The sequence below is a fragment of the Canis aureus genome, chromosome 12 (assembly GCF_053574225.1).
Source record: "Canis aureus isolate CA01 chromosome 12, VMU_Caureus_v.1.0, whole genome shotgun sequence".
Taxonomy (NCBI): domain Eukaryota; kingdom Metazoa; phylum Chordata; class Mammalia; order Carnivora; family Canidae; genus Canis; species Canis aureus.
Genome location: NC_135622.1, coordinates 29,673,416 through 29,694,372, shown reverse-complemented (window position 1 = coordinate 29,694,372; position 20,957 = coordinate 29,673,416). Strand labels below are relative to the sequence as shown.

The 20,957-nt window shown below is 43.1% G+C and overlaps 1 protein-coding gene across 2 annotated transcripts in view; it reads left to right on the top strand.

Annotated features, from left to right (window-relative positions):
- LOC144280879 (two pore channel protein 2-like) overlaps window positions 1-20,957 on the top strand; it is a 39,648-nt gene that overhangs the window by 4,872 nt on the left and 13,819 nt on the right. For both annotated transcript variants that reach the window (XM_077843338.1, XM_077843339.1), the window contains exons 2-9: window positions 3,883-3,971; window positions 4,986-5,100; window positions 7,357-7,485; window positions 11,148-11,264; window positions 11,361-11,479; window positions 11,679-11,780; window positions 13,311-13,437; window positions 15,254-15,455. In XM_077843338.1, the coding sequence (XP_077699464.1) occupies window positions 3,883-3,971; window positions 4,986-5,100; window positions 7,357-7,485; window positions 11,148-11,264; window positions 11,361-11,479; window positions 11,679-11,780; window positions 13,311-13,437; window positions 15,254-15,455 (1,000 nt within the window). The remainder of the gene's footprint in view (window positions 1-3,882; window positions 3,972-4,985; window positions 5,101-7,356; window positions 7,486-11,147; window positions 11,265-11,360; window positions 11,480-11,678; window positions 11,781-13,310; window positions 13,438-15,253; window positions 15,456-20,957) is intronic.

Below are 20,957 nucleotides of genomic sequence, written 5' to 3'. Positions count from 1 at the left end.
CTCACTTCCTTGAGGTTCTGATGCAGTTGGTCTGGGCAACGGGATCTTTTGGAACAAAGCTTTGGAGGTGGTGGTATGTGCTGTGGGAGTTCAGAACTGCTACCCAGGCAGACATTGGTGCCTCCTCAGGGCCAGGGCAACTATTTTGAGGTGCAAAGCCATCTATAAGCTACATCTGGGGGAATACTGCTTTTCAGTCTTTGCTTGTTTTCATGGTAAGACATAGGCAGTGGTTCGCATGGAAACTTGAAGTATGCAGTTTTGAAACAGCATGTCTAACACAGCCACATTCTTGAGTTGGATGAAAATGATTTGTTTTATGGGAAGATCCAAATGGCCTTAGTACTAGTGAGAAAGCTCATTACAATAAGTTTGCTTGTTGAGAGAACTTCTTCCCATGCAAAGAGGGGCAGGCGCCTTAGAAGTTGCAAACAAATAGGATGGAGAGAGGGAAGAAAGTAGAGGCAGAAGACAGAGCAGATGAGATTTTAAAAGAGACAGGTGTCAAAAATGGAATAGCTAAGAATGGGAAAGCTCGGAAGCATTGCAAAGGTATTGCTGTGGTTGAAAATATCAGCATATTTGAACATAACAGGCATGAGTTCAGATGGCAAGGAGGGAGTTGGAAGAGGTGCCATGGTGCTTATATCATTCAGTTTGGGGAGCCTGGTGATGTCTGAGGTGATGTCCTAACCCCCAGGGTATGGCTCGCCGAGGAATTGCTGGTGAGCAATTTTTAAAAATTAGTGTGCGTTCATTAAAAAAAAAAAAAAAAAAGCTCTTGTTGATACTAGCCATTTTCTACCTAAAACATTTCTAAGTATATCCTGGTGAACTCTACTGTTCCTCAGTGTTTGGGATGTTCAATGGAAAAATACTTGCTATTAATAGATTGCCTACTGAAATATTTTTTAAATATGTAAAAGAAAAATGTGTGACAAGTGTTTAACACATTTATAGGGTGCCTCTTAGTTTTTAAATATTTTATTTATTTATTTATTTATTTATTTATTTGGAGCACAATCAAGGAGGAGGGGCAGAGGGAGAGGGGGAATCTCAAGCAGACTCTGCACTGAGTGCAGAGCCCAATGAGGGGCTCCATCCCATGATCCTGAGACTGTGACCTGAGCCAAACTCAAGAGTCAGATGCTTAAACAAATGAGTCACCCAGGTGCCCTAGTGCTTCTTAGTTTTTAATAATCTGCCTTTAAGGATTGTTATACCAGCTCTGAGATGGCATATAACTCAAGAGGTGATGGGTTCATTCTTACAACAGTTAATTCATCTTTGAGATGAATTAAAAACATCTATTTTTAATCAAAATGTTTATTTTTCTTTTTTGGCCAATTTTTAACAGTTTTATTGAACTATAATTGATATAAACTACACTTATTTAAAGTGTGCAGTTTGATGAGTCTTGGTATATGAGTAAACTTGTGATATTAATACCACACTCAAGGTAATGGACATATCTGTCACACCTACAAGTTTTCTTATGGCTGTTTCCAGCCCATCCCTTTTCCCATCCCCTTCTCCCTGTCCCCAGGCAACTTATCTGGTTTCTGCCACTATAGATTAGTTTGCATATACTAGGGTTTTATATACTCACATATAGTAGGTACTTTTGGCGGGGGACAGGAGTTAGCTTCTTTCACTCAGCAAAATTATTTTGAGATTCATCCATTTGGTTGTGTTTATCAGTAATTCATTCCCTTTTATTGCTGAGTAAGCTTTCATAGTACACATACACCACATTTGTTTATCCATACACCTCTTTGTGGACCTTTGCTTCTGGTTTTTGACTACTAAGCTGCTATGAACATTTGTTTACATCTTTGGAATGATGTTCTAACATAAGCCACATTTTTGGATTGGATGTAAAGTCTTCGTATAGACCTATGCTTTCTTTCTCTCTCTTTGGTAAATACTTGGGAACTGGAATGGCCAAGAAGCCACCAAACTGTTTTCCAAAGTAAATGCACCATTGTCCAATCCTACCAACAATGTGTGAGAGTTCTAGTTGCTTCACAACCTTGGCAACACTTGGTGTGGTCAGTCTTTAGTTTTAGTCATTGTACTCAATGTGAAGTGGTATCTCATTGTGGTTTAAATATGTGTTTCCCTAATGACTAATGATATTGAGCATCTTTTCATGTGCTTATATGCCATGTAAACATTATCTTGAGTGAAAGATCTGTTAAAAGACATATCTTAGTAATTAACTGATGTTTGTGATTTTTAATGCAATATAATTTACTTTTTAAAGTGTTGCAATATGAAATAAATTTAGGAAATGCAGTTCTACTGTGTCTACAAGTATGTATTTTTTATTTTAAATTTTAAAAATGATTTTATTTACTTATTTATTGGAGACACAGAGAGAAAGAGGCCTAGACATAGACAGAGGGAGAAGCAGGCTCTCTGTGGGGAACCCGATGCGGAACTTGATCCCCGGGGATCAAGACCTGAGCCAAAGGTCGATGCTCAACCACTGAGCCACCCAGGTGCCCCTACAAATATGTATTTTTATATATTTGTATAAAGTTTCGAATCCTTTGACCTGTCTGAATACTAGATGTGTTTGCAAAATTGACTTGCTTGAGCAGCGATGGATTTCCATTCCAACTCAGACAGGAAGATGGTCTATGTTTTGAGGAGGTAACTCCAGTAATTGAATAGATAATCAGATTGTTCTCTCCTGAAGTACATAGGATGGTCTAAATAGCTAGTCTGTGTGTGTGTGTGGTTTTTTAAATCTTATTTATACAGAATCAGAAATGTGAGTCATCACAAATGGGGCTCAACTGTACTGGTCATGAGGAGATGTAAAGTCAGATCTCAAGATGCTCCTTTGGCTGATTGAATATTATAAATCATTTTCAGCTCTATGAATGTTGGTGAGAAGCAAGAAAACAAGATGCTCATGTACCATTTAGAGTTATATCAAAGATGTAACTTTGGGGGGAACAATTTGGTAGTATCTATCAAAATAAAAAATGCAAATACCTTTCATTCACAAGTTCAACTCAATCCCACAAAAACATTCATATGGCATAAAGATATGCATGTGTGTAATATGTATTTTTAAATATTCAATGTAATTGTGTTCAAAATAGGAAAAAAAAAAGGGAGCCACTGCTACAAAGGAACAAGCATTTGTTAAAAAAGTATGGGGTAGGTGTATATGTACTGTCATGAAAAAAAATGTCCAGAATATATTGTATCATACGAAGACAATTTTATTTTTTTTTAAATTATGTGTATGTATAGAGTGGGGTCATACCTTAAGAAGAAGTTAGCTTCAAAAGTCATCAAGCAAGGCAATAATGCATGTGTCAAAATTACCCTTGAAAAACAGTCTAATCAGGCAGCCCTGGTGGCGCAGTGGTTTAGTGCCGCCTGCAGCCTGGGGTGTGATCCTGGAGACCCGGGATGGAGTCCCACGTCGGGCTCCCTGCATGAAGCCTGCTTCTCCCTCTGCCTGTGTCTCTGCCTCTCTGTGTGTGTGTGTCTCTATGAATAAAAAAAACGAAAACAAAAACAAAAAACTAATCACCCATCAAGTACCCTAAATATAACTTTGTGTTTCTATATATGGGCGTGTGTAGCTCTATATATGTTTGTATGAATATACCATTTAAGCACATGTATACTATTTGGTGCTTTCTTGTTTTCATTTCTTCCTCTGAGAGCCTATGTTTGAATTCAAGAACGTTAAGCATGCCTGTGTCCAGCCTCACTGCAGGGTTCCAGTGCCTGATTACCTCTGGCAAGAGTGGGATGGGAGGGAGATGGGGGTCGAGTTTCTTTTTGTACTTACGTATGAAAAAGAGAAGTGTCCTTTCCTATTCTAATAGTCTCTCCTTACTTTCTCCCACGGAGGACGAGGACCTTCTCTTAGCAGCTGCCTATGTTTCTGATGCCCAGTACAACAGAAATGTTCCATTTGAAACATCTCCTCGGGCCATCAGGTAATTAAAGTGTTAAACTGTCACATAGAGCAAACTGTCCTTTACTACTTGAAGTGAAACCCAAACAGAAGACAGAAGACGTTGTCTACACAAACATTTTGAGAGGTCTCTAGGGTATGGCACATAGATTTGGATAGAATCCTAAAATTTAATGTTTGTTTTTTTAAGTTATAAGAGCATGGTGCCTCACACACAGAAAAGCATTCAATAAATACATTAAAGACAGATAAATGAGTAAATGAGAACATCCAGAACAGGAGATAGGACATCCAAAGTAAAACACATATCATCTTTTCCTCTTAGACATGGTTTGTCCTCTTAGAGCCATCTAAATGAAAAGCTTTATTCTTTTTTATTTTCTGTTCCCTTGGGACGTAATCCATACATTTGTTCTTTTCATGAGAATTGCACCTTTTCTCTCTCACCCCTAAAGGTTGAACTAAGAGCAAAGATTTGGCTCAAAATAAAAGAAAACATTTCTTATCATTAGGGCTCAGCTCCAGTGCCTCCAAAAGCAATGAACGCTTCATTCCTGGAAGCTTTGAGCAGTTTGGGGGAACTGTCCCCCACCCCCAGGAAGAGAACTGTGTGACTTCGAGATCTCTCTGAGTCTATCATGTTGAGATGGGATGATGCACATTTTAAAATTGGTTAGGCTACCATGCCGCATAATGATAGGTCACTTTAACTGGGGGTTTGCTCTGTACTGGTCACTGTTCAAAGTCCTCTAAAAGTATTCTCTTATTATTGTCACAATCACCATAAGGAAGGTACTAATCCTAGCTCGAGACTGTTAAGAGACTGTGCTATGAGAGATGATAATATGTTGATTTTTTTCTGTTAGTGTTTTGTAATGTGTGTTCAATGCAGCACTGTCCCTTGCTCCCTAGAATTTAAAGGAAATGTGGCCAGAGCCATAGTTTGTATTTTATCTACCAAGTCTTCGTGGGAAGTTTGAATGCTGTTCAATTCCTGCTCCTTGTTTATAAACATCTTTATTCTTTTCGTCTTCAGACTTTACTATTTTTATAACCACTGGACAATGCAAGTGGCCATCTACTTCTTTATTTGTGTAGACCTTTCTCTTGCCCTGTTTGAAGAACCTGCGCTGTTTCCACTGCCTTTCTTGGTAAGCATTAAGAACAAAATGGCGACCCAGACTTTGCCATTGCTGAGCTGGGTCCCATTCCTCTTCATCCCCCCTTCCCGCCCCGATTCCAATAAATATGAGCATGGTTTTATTTTTATTGCTGGGGATTGGAATAATTCTCCCTACCCATTGAGCTGATGCTTCAGTCATAGGGCATTTTCAAAGGAGTAGAAGTTAAATTGGATAGACATATGATATTTTCTATTTTTAAAGAATTTTATTTAAATTTTTAAAAAAGGGGGAGGTGGAGCAGCAGGCAGAGGGAGAAGGAGAAGCAGACTCCCTGCTGAGCAGGGAGCCCAGCATGGGGCTCGATCCCAGGACTCTGGGATCATGACCTGAGCTGAAGGCAAACAGTTAACCGACTGAACTACCCAGGGGCCCCAGACAAATTGTATTTCAAAACATACCTATTAAGTGGCAAGTAGATAATGTCATTGATATGGTGGAATATGCAACTTCTTGTGCTTGTCACATTTCCAGCTTTTTCCATAGTCCTAAATCACTAGAGTATTTATTGGTGGTTAGTAGCTGATCACATATGATTTTGAGCAATACATCAAATTAACCAACTATTCTAAATCAGTCTAAGTGATAAATTGATGATCTACTCATGTTAATTCCCGACTTGGTGCTGTCCTGCCTCTGAGAGTAGTTATAACAGAGACAGAAGGACTTGTAAAGCCCAGAATATTTACTGTCTGGTCCTTTAACAGATAAAGTTCATTGACATCTAGCCCTAAAGAGCAGGCTTTTATTGCCTCCCATGATTCTGTGGGTAACTGGGCCTAAGTGGGCAGATTTTCTGTTCATGTGTTATTAGCTGGGGTGGTGGATAACTGGAAGCTCTGTTGATTGCAGGCAGCTGACAGGTGCTGCTGGCCATCAGCTGGGAGCTTGCCTGGGTAGAGTGGTGGCCCAGAGTGACCTGCTCTCTTTTGCACAGCTGCTGCATGTGGCTTAGGCTTCTCTTGACAGTGGGGGGGTGGGGGAGTGGGTAGTGGGGAATCCAAGAAGGAGCATTGTGGTCTACAAGCACTCTGAGCTCAGGCAGCCCAAAGCTGTGCATAACCACTAACAAACAGAAGGTTGAGGCCTCGGCAAGAGAGGCAAGGGGCTGAGAAGACAACCCCAGGGAAGGCTCATTGAGTCCAGAGCGGGCCTTGCTAGGGAAGGACTGACTGGGTCTGCATCACACTTACTGATGTTCTTGTTGGCTAAAGCCTCTCAGATACTGGAGTCCTGAGTCATCACGGGAGGACCATCACCCAGAGGGCTGAAAACTGGAAGCATGATTCATGCAGGGCCACCAAAGTGATGGTGTAACCCACTTCCGTATGATTAAGATGCCACAATTGATGGAATCTCTGAATAGAAAACTTGTAGCCCAGTGACTATCAAACACAGAGTTGGACAAAGTGGAGCTGTACTGACCCAGAGTCTGCCCCTTTCTTCCTGTCCCTTAGGGAATCCATTCCTCCAGCCCTCACCCCAGACCTTCTGTCTTCCCAGTCTCTGCCAGATTGCCCTTTCCCTATCTCTTCCTGCTGTGCCACCCTCCTCTCCCCATGATGGAGATAAGTGCCCTGGCTAGGGAGGACTTACTGCCTCAAGGCAATCACAAGACAGCATGGGCTGCGGTTACAGGCTGCCCATCTGGCTGGCTGTAGGGATTTTGGAGCTGGTGTCCCGTAACCTATGGAGGAGACAGTGAGGACTTGACACTGGGGCTCAGTGGCCTCTGTTGTTTGCTCTAACCAACCACACACATAGGCAGAGGGCAGCAGTGGCAGAGATGGCTAAGAACGACCCATATTTCAAATCCCATCTTTGGGGAGTACTATAGTATTAGAAAAGCTGAATGTCTAGATGCCTACTCTAAATATGAGCATGGGGATTGGAGAGCACAGAACATGGCTGTTTCTATCTTCCCTGGCCTCCCTTTTTCTGGGGAAATGCTTTCTGAGTCCCTTGCCTACTGATTAAGCCCCTCCCAGGAAGCCCTGCCTGTTGGGTCATGGGATTCATGGCTCAAGGGCAGGTTTCCTTTTAAGAGGAAGAAACCATCCCAACCAGCAAAGAACTTGGCTGCAACTGTCAGTGGGATTAAGGGACACTGCTGATTCTCAGAGGGTGGCATCAAGGTGGCTGGGGTCTGGGGCAGTTACAAGAGAGCTAAAGCTGAAACTCCCCATGGCTGGGGGCTGTGTTTCTTCTCCGTTTTTCTGCATGCAGGCTACCTCAATAGCAGAAGTGCTCTGTCTGACTGCGTTCTTTGGGAGACTTGTACATTTTGCAAAAGTCACTCCCCAGATGGTTTTCTGGAAGGATACGAAAAACATCTGCATCATGGTAACCATAGTGGTGAGTGATCATTATAGTGCCCTGAAGAGTTTGTGATCAAAGGCAGAAACTATGAAGAGAAAAGGTGGAATAGATTTGACTTGGTTAAAGCAACAGTGACAGACTTTGGCACAGCAAACACCACTAGCACAAGTACAAGTGAATCCCAACTGTGAAGCAAATAAGGCAAAATATGACAGTGTGAATGCTGTATTTGAAGGTAGCAAGAGCACTTCCAAATTGAAGGGGGAAAAAACAAACTCCAGTAATGCTGAAAATAGAGGAAGGCATCTTGTAGAAGAAAAAGTAAATAATGGTAAATATGAAAAAGATGTATAATTTCATTACTTAAAAAATATATTAAGACAGCAATTAAAACACCATGTGTTTGTCTATGAAGTGGTATGAGCAAAACTGCGAGAAAAAAGAACCTCTTACACTCTACTGAAGGGACGAATAAGCTGTCTTTCTGGAAGGCTGTTCTGCAGTTCCTTTCAGAAGCCTTCAATGTGTATTCCATTCCTGGGAATTTATCTTTAGGAAAGGAGGATGTGTTCAAAGATATAGCCACAAGAGTGGTCATGGCTGAACTGTTCATAATACCGAAAAATTGGAAACAACTCCATTTCCTGACAGATACATGTTAAAGAAAAGGTGACACATCCACTCAGCCCTTTAAAATAGTGCTGAAGTAACATCCTGTGTCTGTTCCCAAGGGGAGGTGCTTATCATTCATTAGGTCAAAAGAACAAGTTACAATAGAGCTGAATCTCATCTTGGTTAAGAAGAAAAAGGAGAGAAGGTGTACAACATTCACAGGGCAATCTGGGAGGATATACGCTAGGCAGTTACGCCCAGAGGGGCTGTACGTAATCCCCAGGGAGGCCCCTTTGGTGATTAGATAAAGGTACTTGAGAGTTAGCATATGGCAAAGCAGCCAGCCTGCCTGAACCATGGTTCTTTCCAATTAACCCCTGGCTCAGCCTGCAGGCCTCTAAGCCATCTGTTTTCAGAGCTTCCACAAACACTGATAGGTAGGGGTCCCCATGCTGTAGCTGTTACCCATTTCGCCTCCGAGTTTCTTTTGTCTGTGGCCAACTGCTTGCTAGCAGTTTCTACATCTGCGTGTCAACACAAACCTAGTAGGATGAGACCCACTGTCTTTGACTCCAGCGCTCCCCTAGCTGTTTGTGCCTTAGGTCCCGACACCCAGTTCCTAGTCCTCTTAGTCAAGATTCCCTTTTCTTTCTTGCATCTGGCCTCCCCAGAGACCCTCGCAATGCCTCTTGCCCCGTGTCCATCCTCCCTGCTTGGACTATTGCAGTAGTCTCTGATGTGGCCACACATTGTCTCTTTGTTGCATGCCATTCTGTTCCCACAATGTGGTCCAGGCCCTGGCCACCCCTTTTGGGAACTGCCACGGTCACCTCAACCTCAGTTCCCCGGCTGATACATCCATTTGAGATACTGCAGCTGGATTAATTCTCCAGAAGCACATCTTCGATTATTTCCCTCTCACACTCAAAAATGTCTGTGAGCTCCACCAGACAATTCAGTGCCCCCAATCCTGCAAATTTGTTCACAGAGGCCTCTTTACTCTAGCCAGCCCGAGTCGCCTGCTACCCTACACACGTACCATTCACCCCTCCTCAGGCTGCAGTGGCTCTTGTGCCTGAAATACCCACGGTCTCTTCTCACCTTGCTCTGAACATTTGTTTTGATCTCCCTTCACGCATCTGCTGAGCCCTCAGAATATATAGACTATCTATCTGTGCTTTTCTTATTTTTAGAAATATTTATTAAAATATTTGTGGCACACTCAGTCTGGGAGGGGTACCTGTGACCACAGGCTTGGGTTTGGTCTATAATGCCATCCATGCTGCCTGATGCAGAATGGCAGAAGATGAAGAGGGGAAGTGGGAGAAGGAGGTTATTTTTGGAAGAAGAGCAATCCAAAAAATCTTGAATATATAAGATAGAGGGAGATGCTTCTGCTAATCTCCTCCCAAAAGAGGGTGTTCTTTCATAACCTCATCTGCTGCTTGGCCCCCTCCTAGACCAGGGTCTGATGTACCTCTGTATCTCCTAAAACTCCTAGCCCAATGCTTAAGATACTGTGGGCACACAGGCACTCTAAAAATTTAAGTCAGATCACGGTGCTTCCCTGCTTTGAATCTTCCAATGCCTTCCATCTCACATTGTAGAAAAGCCAAAGTCCTTGTCACAGCCCAGGCTCTCTTGTCCTCTCGTGTCTTCCACCCACCCCTTCCCACACCCTCCGTGCACAGTGGGGCTGCTTCAGGCTGCTGTGTGCACCCTCAGCCCTTTGCCACACCCGGGTGTTCTCCAGAGCACAGACTACCACCTGCTGCAGAGCATATTTATCGTTGGGACTGTTCTTTCTTACTGGAATGAGCGCTCGTGAGGGCAGGCACTGCTCACTAAGCTCTTTGCTCTCTCTCCAGAACTAGAAGGACACCCTACACTAAGACACACTCTGTAAATGCATGGATGGAGTGAACCGAATGAGAATGCACTCTTGCCCTGTCTGGGTTTGTCCATCATCTGTTCCCTGGCATCTCACTCCTTTGCCTTTGATGCCCTCATTTGAAAGACTTCCAGGATTCTCCAGGTCTTGGGAATAAGACTTACCCTTTCAGCCTGGCCCTCAAAGCCACCTGCCACTAATCCTCATCACTTCCTGCTTCATCTGACCGCACCCCACAGGGCCCTCTGCTTCCCAGACACACCAAGACTGTTCCTCCCTGAGAGTCCCTTTACTATGTCTTATTGCTGTGGCTCTTGACTTTTTTGAGTTTTATACTTTTCAAACTATCTTTGTTTTAAGATTACATCAAGGAGTGCCTACCCACGTAGCCTTCTCTAACGCCATAATGTTTGGTGATTGCCTGTCCCAAGGGAGCAGGAGCCTGTCCCCGCTCCCCTGGGACAGCCACACTAGGTTCCCTCTGGTCGGTGCCCAGCACAGCTAGCCTCCTCCTATGTCTGTGTCCTGTCTCTCACCCTGTGTTGGATCTTACTGGGGCCTCTGTGCCTTGCTCAACAAACACTTTGATGGTGGTAGATTATTATTTTTTACTTACATTTTCCTAGAACACAGTAGGTTCTTCTTTTGCCCTGTTCTCAGGTGATCACAAACCCAGGCAATAAGGATCAGTAAGGATTTTCTGTGTTCTGGATTTTCCTACCTCTGTTGCTAGGCAACACAACCTCTCTTTCATATGTCAAATTGAAGAAAAGTTAAAGTTAATTAGGATGTAGTGTGGAAGCATGTAACAGTGCAGATAACTGCATGGGCTCTGATGTCAGACTCCATGGATTCCACTCTCAGTTCTGCCCCTTCTTAGCTATGTGGCCAGGGCCACATGCTCACCCTCTCTGTGCCTCAGGGGTCTCTATCCAGGGATAGTGCCCACCTCAGAGGTGTGGTAAGGATAACAGAGAATAATTATGGGAGGTGCTTTTTATACTCCATGGCACATAATAAATACACAAATGACAGCAATTATTAATCTTCTATTACAAAATTAGAATTATACTCTTTATGAAACTTGCATTAGTGACCTTCCTTCTGGGTCAGCGAACGCGCATCCACACTGTCACTTCCTGTGTGTGTCCTCTAGCAGTGTGACACTGACGGTTTTGTCCTGTGTCTCTTACAGCTGACCTTAATCGATTTGATTATCTATGGTTCCCTGGAAGCTGTTAATATCCACAGCATTCGGTGGTCCAGGGCCCTAAGGCCAGTCTTCCTAATTAACTTCCCTGAAAGCCGTCAGGTAAGGATATACCTTAAGGATATGCAAGGGTTTGTTTTTGTTTTTGCAGAAAATTAGCTAATTTCTTGTACCTGAAATTAAATTTCATCTCCACAGATCCGAAGAACTTTCAGAAGCATCCGGAACACTCTGCCCGATATCCTCTACGTCTTCCTCTTGTTTATGTTCAGCGTGCTAATCTTCTCCCTTATGGCCTTGAAGCTTTTTGGGGTTAGGTGAGCACACTGCTTTGGAAGTTTCTGCCTGTGAATTCTCTCCTGTGTGGGTTCAGCCTGATGGTGGCAGAGTTTGTCACAGGAGTCTTCCTCATTCAGACCCTCCAGGAGTGCTCTTGAAAGGGGAAAAATGCATCAGAAACCACAACTTTATTTATGTGTGTGAGTTCCTCACTCTGTGTTTTTGGTTCCTCCTTAGGAGTCTTAAAACAGTGGAAGGCTTGCCCTACTTCACAGATATCCTGGAGATAGCGTTTGAACTCTACGTGCTGGTCACTACTGCGAACAGCCCCGATGTCATGTACGTCCATCCCAGCTCACGTTCATGGACATTTGCTACCAGGACAGACTTCACTTAGTTAAAGACGGCTGTCTGCTAACACCAGCAGGCCTGAGAAAGGCGAAATAGTGATTTTTCTATGTATTCATATTCATTATAAAAATTTTCAAGGAATGTGAAATGTTTACACTAATGATAGCCTACCCTCTTTATTTAAAACTGAATTTAGGGGATTAAAAAAAAATCTGAAAGCAACAGGAAACATTTCTTGAGACACAACTCTTAAATATTTGAGCACACTTTCTATTCCGGGACTTTTTTGAGTCTTAAATTTAAGTAGTAAGACATCTGTATGAAGGAGTCATGGCTTGACCTCCTAAGCATTGGTGTGCTTTTCTGGTTAAAGGAAGCGAGAAAGAAATGTAAAGATTCACAGTTGTTGCCTTCCTTCCCAAAATGCCAATTTCTCCACACAGGCGGACTTTACTTAGGAGGAAAACATTATGTGGGTTTTTTTTTTTCCCCTAATGTCCTTTGTATTATGGATTAGCCCTGTTTGTGGAAGTGAAATTATTAAACAGCACTACAGAACTCTAACTGCAAATGTCAGTCCCAACTCATGCTGTACTGCTCTTTGGGACAGGTGCAGGTTTTCTGTCATCTAGTTCTTTTTTATTTTTTTAAGATTTTATTTATTTATTCATGAAAGACACAGAGAGAGAGGCAGAGACATAGGCAGAGGGAAAAGTAGGTTACTTGCGGGGAGCCCGATGCAGGGCTTGATCCCAGGATCCTGGGATCACGTCCTGAGCCAAAGGCAGACACTCAACCACTGAGCCACCCAGGTATCCTTGTCATCTAGTTCTATGTGGGATCATCACGTTGTTCTGGGTTGTTACTCACTCTTGAGCCTGGTTCAGACAAAACACAGGCAAGGTACAGTTCTGGCCAAGGGTGTGCTCTTGGATATTTCCCTCAAACCTTGCCAGCAGTGCCCCCACCACCCCCCATTTAAAATATGATTTCCATTAAAGGTGGAGTAAGCACACATCCTGATTTATGCCTCTCATCTTGGTGCTATTATTATGGTGCCCCTTTCCTTCTCACTGTCCTAGAGTGGCTAGAAAATTATTGGGCCCCCCAGCAGAGCACCCTGGTGTCCCTGAAGAGCCTTGAGTAGAAGCCCAAGCCACACTGCTTTGAGAGTTCTGGGCAAGTCTGTGTCCTTTCTAGGCTTCAGTTTTCTCATTGTGAAGGGAGGGAATGGGATCAGGGAATCTCCAGGGTCCTAGCTGCCAACTCTATAAAGCACTAAGAAATTCAGAAGGCAAGTTCTGAGTCAGCTAGTTAGCGTTAGGGCTGGTGATGGCTCTGTGGCCCCATTGGATAGCGGATAATGATGCAGCATATGCAGGGCAGTGAGAGTAAGAGAAGGTTTTGCTATGCCTTGTGCATGTGGATTGTCCATCTAGGATGGCACCTGAGGCCAGCCTTTTATGTGCTGGGGACCTAAGCTATGAAAAACCATGCAATATCATTCTTTCCTTCTAGGATGCCTGCCTATAACTTCAGTCGGTGGTACTCTCTGTACTTCATCACCTACATCATCATCAATACCTACATCTTCATGTCCGTCTTTCTGGCTGTGGTCTACAACAATTACAGGAAGCACTTAAAGGTACCATACATGAGTGAAAGGGCGGGTGGGAGTCGGGGGACTGGGCATCTGGGCTGGGTCCACAGGCGGGGAGGCTGGCAAATGCATGTGGTCAATATTTGAAAGTGTCCTTTTTCTTTTGGCTTTGGCCAATCTGAAGACTTATTCGGTGTCTTGCTCTATTCTGCTGGGTGGGGCGGCTCTTTACCAGTCTAGTCATGGGTCTAACAGTGAGTCTGGACATTGTGGGCAGTGACAGGGCTCTTGCTTTACTCCTTGCTCTTAAGGCATGAAGTTGCTCATGGCTCCTTGAAATGTTTTTCCTAAGAATGGGGGTTGGGATATTCTGCAAGCTCCCAACTCCTTTTCCCCTCTCCAGCAGAAGCAGAAACTTCTTAAAGCCAACAGTTCCTGCCCTCGTACCTGCCTGTTTGATTTATGTCTGGAGAATTCCTGGAGGTGTTGGGTGGGCAGAAGCTTCTGAGTACTCGGAGTGGAGGATGTTTTATTTCCAGCCCAGAATCCACCAGGATACCTCAGCCATGTCAGCCCTGCACACCTCTCTCCTTGGTTGATTTTTCATATTGCAAGACTAGCTGCACAGATAGGCTTTTCATCAAAAAGTGATTTTCCTTAAGGGAAGACTTTGCCTTTTGGCTCATGATCCTTTTTGTTCTGTCCTGAGTTTTTCATTGCATAGGGCTGCTGCCACCAGGGAACAAGAAGAAAGTCAGGGAGAACTTCAATAGTTTGCGGCTAAGGAGAAACAGATGGTAGGGCTGAGCCTGAGATTTGGCCCAATTGGCCTTTGAAGATGTCTGACCTGTCTGAGCCCTGATGAGTCTATGCACTGTGGGGCCTTGGGCTACCCCTGCCTCAGACACCAGGCCTCCAGGGACCCTCCTATCCCGACTTCCTCCCTCTGGGTGGAAAGAGGCTGTCCCAGAGGCTGTGTGCCTCTCCTCTTTGCCGCTGCTGGACAGAAGTGTTGCTCTAGCCCCCACCCCCAACCCCAACCCCAACCCCAAGGAAACATTTCTTTGGATAGTCCTCTGCAACAGGGATCCATCAGCAAATGTCTTAAATGTGCTTTAGGTGCCCAGCACCATTCAAAGCTCTGAGAAGTCAAAGACGATTAAGACACAGCCCATACCCCTTAAAAAGTCACAGTCTAGCCACATAATCAATTAAGTGAAGATACTATTGGGTAACAGGCTTACAGTGAGCAGTAGGAGTGGGCATCAGGTGGCTGACATAACCTGAGGAGGGCCACCCAGCCTATTCTCTCTTCGGGAAGATTCCCGAAGCTCCGGCCAGATGGCAGCTCTAGGCAGGCCAGCTGTTCTTCCTGCCCTGGACCTCTTCCTTCCGGACCACTTCTAGCCTGGTTTCACTTCCCCCGCTTTTCTCCTCCCCCTCCTGTCTTTCTTGACTGACTTAATGGCAGCTCTATCTTCTCCCTTTCTGGGTTCTCCCTGTGTCTCAGCAGCACACCCGATTTCCTTCCTTTCTGGAATCTCCCTTCCTCCTGGGCAGAGTGGAGTTGGGACCAGTCTGCCTCCTGCTGCTCTGTTTCTCACCACACAGATTATCCTTCACAGACTCCCTCATTTCAACTTGGTAAGATGAGTTTTGTTTATGCAGACGGGTTAGCTATACATACCTGCAGCCGGGGAGGGATTGTATACCTTGCTTCATAGACCCATGGGTGCCTTCTCTTTGGCTTGTCAAATAGCCTGAAACACTTAGGGGAAAGAAACAAGGCTATCTTGGATCTTTCTCTTTCAAAAACCCACAATCCTATTTTTTAAAAAACCCACAATTCTGTTTTTTAAAGAATGAGATTCTCAAACTGGCATACCTGAAACGTCGCAAAATGATAGAGGCTTTCAACATTCTGAAAGTCAAGGTGGGCACAGAGTTTGTGGTGACAGAGGCCCAGTGGAAGCGGCTGGCCAAGATCGTGATGCCACACATCAGCAGTCCCCACCTGGAGCTCCTTTTGAGGATCTCCGACGAGGGACAGAAGGGGCACGTGGGTAAGAAGCCTTGGCCTCTGACATTCCTCTTTGCTGTATGTTCAAAAATGGGTGACTCCTGAGGGTGATTCATAAAACAACAGTATATTATTTTTTAAGTTTGCAAATAAAAATGTATGCTGGTGCTCCCTGCTGGCAGCAATTCAGTGGAACTTGGGTCTTCACGCTGTGTTCCGACAGGGCTGTCCCCATACGAGTTGTCAATGGGTAAGGAACCATCCCAAATCTCTTACCCTGTCACAGTCGTTCCACTGCTGATCTTGCCTTAAGGAAATCATCTAAAATAGAAGAGAGCTGTGGAAATGAACATCTACATCGCATTCAATATTTGAAAGCAAAAAGATGAAAGTAACCTGAAATTCAGGTATTAGTGGTGGGTAGCTATTATGAATGGCACTTCATATCTGTGGCATGTTTAGCATGTGTGAGCCATTGCCATAAGTGTTTTCAGCACATGGTGTATATGTGATCACTGAGGTGGGATTTTTGTCATCCTCATTTATCAATATGGAAACTGAGACTGGAAGAGGTTAAGTGGTTTGCCCAAGGCCACGCAGCTGCAAAGTGGTAGAGGCTGTCTGATTCCCAGACCTGTGCTTTGTGTTAAACCGCCCCAGATTCTGATAGTCACATAATGGGAAATCTTGGTGACATTAAGAATGACTGTAAAGATGGTATGTCAATATGGAAAGATGTGAAGTGACTAAAATACATCCCAAATTGTAGCATACCCTTGCTTCATCCATTTCCAGAAGAATTTAGATGGGAACATCTAAATTCAATGGGAGTGGTAGGTTCCACAGGATGTAAATTTACCTGAGACAAGGACTCTCAAACTAGTCCTGCAGAGCCATAGGCCTAATGAGGACTCCATGCACGTGGGAGAAAGAGATGACAGCGGGTCTCTGGAACTTATGTAAAAAAAAAAGAACAAAGAGAAATGTACAGTAAGGCACTGCTCAGTGGGTGGTGCTCACATCTTCCAGTGTGAATTTGGGATCTGGGATAGAAGACCACCTTTGCCCTCTTGAATTAGCAGGATTTGACAAGCACCTTCCATTGAGCCCTGAACGTGTCTCCTCAGCCACCCCGCTCAACATAATGGCTCTGAGTGTCTGGTCGGGAGCCAGGCTGATGACCCCTGTTAAGGACTGGTGGTGGTTGCCTATGCCATTGAGCATGTCAAGGCTAGGGTTCTGCTGGTGGTGGGGAAGGGCAGCTGGTGCCCTGGGCAACCCCTGAACGTGGTGCTTCCTGAGTTGTGTGTAGTGAAGCTTCTTAATTTCTCACCTGTCATAGACTGTCCCTTTGGTAAAATACAGCAAAAATTAAATACTCAGAAAAATGAAATTAAACAGTGTAAAATCCAAGTCCCATCTTTTCATTATTAGAATCAGTGAACATGATCCTGGCAATTGTTTGACAAGTTTTTATATTCAGCACTTATCCCACAAAGGGTGGGGAACACAAGAACAGAACCAGGGACCACTATTTGAAGACCACTGCTCTAGTACTTAGAGGAGAGGGTTGGTACTCGAGTCTCCTTGGATGTCCCACTTCAAGAACCAGGGTACTGTGGCTGGTCACTCTAGTCCAGGTGTTCCCAAACTTCAGCCCCTCTGTTTTTGAGAATTCCCCTTTGGTGATTTTTTAGTACCTCTGTTGCTTCTAGACAATTGGGACTCTGAAGGTGTCGGTGAATCTTTAGGGCTTTATGAGCTTTCTTTGCAGTTCCTTCTGTAAAGTTAATTCCTAGATTAGTAGAAAAAGGTCAGATGTTCTAAACCTAGAGATGGGAACTTTTAGGAGTCTTTGTCATGCATGAGAAGGCCCATATACTTGGGTATCTCCGGCTCATCTAGAAAAGATACACATGATCTCCAGGACATACTCATACGAATGTTTTTTGGTTGATGGGGTCCATCTAACTTTTGATAGTCATCTCTCAAGTGGGAGGATGAACAGCTTTTTTATGTCTTGTCAGCTTCTTCCATGTTCTGGGCTGTAAGTAGGGTAGCTCTTAAACAAACTGTTCGGTTGCATAGGATAAATATGGAGCATACCAAACACATCCAAGTTCTCCTGGCACCCCTACTTGTTTGGATGTATCACTCCATGAATTACATGAGCAAGAGGAAGGAGGAGCTTTTTGATGCTACCCCACAACTTCCTGGAGAGTGCCAATGACGATCTGGATACCAGACACCACCACCACCACCTGCCCGTCTGTAGAGGTTCTTTTCTGAATGTGGGTTGTGATCTTGTACAGGGTGAGATCCGTAAGTGTTACCGAAGGAGGCTGGTCAGTGACAAAAGGGAGCAGAGGAACCTGACAATGAGGCATGGCTCAAACCCGCTGTGCTATAGAATGTTTTCATGCTGGCCAAGAACAATCATAGCAAGAGAAATGTGTGGACCAGCTGACATTATATCTCCTCCAAAAGTGAGAAGCTTCGTGTCTTTACAGTGGTCCACAGTCATCCAAGAGATAATGAAAGTCAGTATAAGTGTTGCAGACTTGTGAGAAATAAGAGAATCTCCGTGGGCAAGGGCTGCAAATCCAGATCCCTGAGCAGAAGACAGAGATGGCAAGGACCAGCCTTCTGTGCCTCACATGAAGAGCATGATGAACCTGTTCTGAATTTCATCTATTAACTTTAATATACGTTATTGTAGACACATACACAGACAGTCATACCAATGAATATGCTTAAATGCCAGTGTGATTAAAGCTTGAAAACTTAAAAAAAAAAAAAAAGCTTGAAAACTTTAGTTTTTATAGCATAATGTAAGACAATTGTTGCATAATATTTTCATTTGAGTGCCCTGGAGAACAAAGCTATTTATACATAGGGACATGACATTTTAACTTCTTTGAAAGTCTTAGGTAAACCCAGGTTGTTGACTATTTATCTCAACATTCATTCATGCAATGCCCCCAACTCAATTAGTAATTTTAGGAAATACGCTTTAAAAACCATATTGCTGACACTAAGGATTTGTCAGAGAAGAAAATTCTGCTTGCTGTTACCACACGGTTGAAGTGGGCAACTCTACAGGGCCTTGTGATTTATAATATTGTGTAAGATTTACACAAGATGATTGATGAAGATCTAACTTTTTAAACCACAACAGTTTAAATCATGCCACATGGTTCTAGCTGATGTTTAGGTTTATGGATGCTTAAATGTTAGTTGAGATCATGACACCAATTGACCTATAAAGGTGAAGGGTGTGAGTAGTTCCAGCCATTTTAACCTCTTTGGAGAAAAAAAATTATACATGAACTAAAATACCATATTTATAGTTTGTATTTACATTGGAAAAATCAGGAAAAAGACATGAAGCCACATTTTAAACCCTAAATTATAGAACAATGTACTAGTTTTTCTTTACAGGGAGCATTAAATCAATTTGGTTTAAAATTTTAAATTATTTTAATTTGTTTAATGAATTAATTTTGTAACATTTTAATCTTCATCACAAGTCTTTAGATTTCAACTTTTTAAACCAGATCTTTAAAATGTGTCTTTTTACCAATAAAATTAATGAACATTATTTTTCTCTCCCAGTGGCCTTTCTGCAGCAATTAATTGTTGGCCTATTGTTAATTTATACATCTTTATAAATAATTTTTTTAACTAGAGACATTAAGAACATTAAATAAAGCTAGAATTTCCTGGTTTCTATCTGATTTTCTTAAGAAATTATAGGAATACTGTTTAAATTAATAGTTTGTTGTATATATTTTATATTTGAGGTCAGACTTTATAAACCAATTTGTTAATTCAGGGTTTTATCTGGAAGACATGTCAAGGAGAAAATCATTTAAAAACCTGTTCGTATTATACTTTATTTCTTTAGAATTTTTAATATGTTTGTGCAAGCTAAGAGTTTGTCAAGGATTTTGTTAAAAGAAGCAAAAAAGGTGATCATTGAACTTGAAATTCCCCTTTTCTTCACTCTAGTGGGTGTTTTGTTTGTCAGTTTGGTTTATGATTTTTTATAAGGGGTGGACATAGCACATTTAAAGTATAAAGAATTTTTTATTGATTTCTTAATTTTGTGAGAGTCTTTAAGTCTCCATTCAGAACTTTAGGAAAGAAGTGTTTGCTTTAACATAATCAAATTAACAATGAGTCGAGAAATTTCCTGGTTGTGTTGGTTTTCCAGGGCAGCCATGACAAAGTACCACACACTGGGTGGCTTAAAAACAGAAATTTATTTTCTCATGGTTCTGGATGCTAGAAGTCCAAGATCAAGGTGTCAGCAGAGTAGGCCTCTCTCCTTTGGCTTGTAAATGATTGCCCCCCCTGCATCTTCACATGGTCTTCCCTCTGTGTGTGTCTGTGTCCTAATTGCCTCCTCTTGTGAAGACACCAGTCATATTGGATAAGGTCCCATCCAGTGACCTCATTTTAACTACCTCTTTAGAAGAGGCCCCTTTCCAAACACAGTCACACTCGGAGGTCCTTGCAGTTAATACTTCAACATATTAATTTCGAGGGGACACCTGTCAGCACATAACACCTGTTTTGCTGGTTCTGGCCAAGATTGTTGTCCTCCTCTAGAACTTTGTTCTATCTAAGGTTTACCTGCCCCCACCCTTCCACATAACTAATCTTTGATATTTACATTATCTAAATCTCAGACTTGAGGGTGCCTGGATGCTCAGTAGTTGAGCTTCTGCCTTGGTTCAGGTCATGTTCCCCGGGGTCCTGGGATGGAGTCCCACATCGGGCTCCCAGTAGGGAGCCCGCTTCTCCCTCTGCCTATGTCTCTGCCTCTCTCTCTGTGTCTCTCATGAATAAGTAAATAAAATCTTTAAATAAGTAAATTTATAAATCTCAGACTTGAGCATTTGCTTCAGGAGGACAGAACTGCAGTAGTTGTAATTCATCTGCTGCAGACTTACCCATTCATGTAAATGTGACCTTCTTGTCCAGGCTTCAGATGACACCACACTGACAAAACTAAGCTACACCTGAATGTAATTCTCTTACTCTCTAGTGGCTCTACAGACATTCAGCAGAAGTAGCTCATGACCTTCTGAGCAGGTGAAGGAGGTAGGCAGGCACTCCCGAGACACACCCCTGGGACCTCGATCTCTATTTGGTGGCTCATGATTGGGAGTCAGCAGGGAGTCTAGGTCATCAGCCCTTCATTCTGAGAACTTTCAGAGATATGACAAGAAGAAGGCACCAGTGAGCTTATGGCTCAGTAGACTCCCCAGTATTTTACTTTTTGCCAAATAGCATGGTTGATTGAAATATTGTTGCCAATGCAACCACATCTTTACATGAGACAGCCAGTAAGATTTGTCAGCTTTTAGGAACCATAGGGTATATTTGATAGGATATGGCAGTAATTTCTAAGTCTAGATGTCCAAAAGACGCCTTTGTTCAACTAACACTTCCAAAGACAGTGTTAATAACAGAAAGTTGAACAGAATTACATGCTTCATGGTGGTCTCCACTCTGTACGAGCAGAGGATAGCAATAC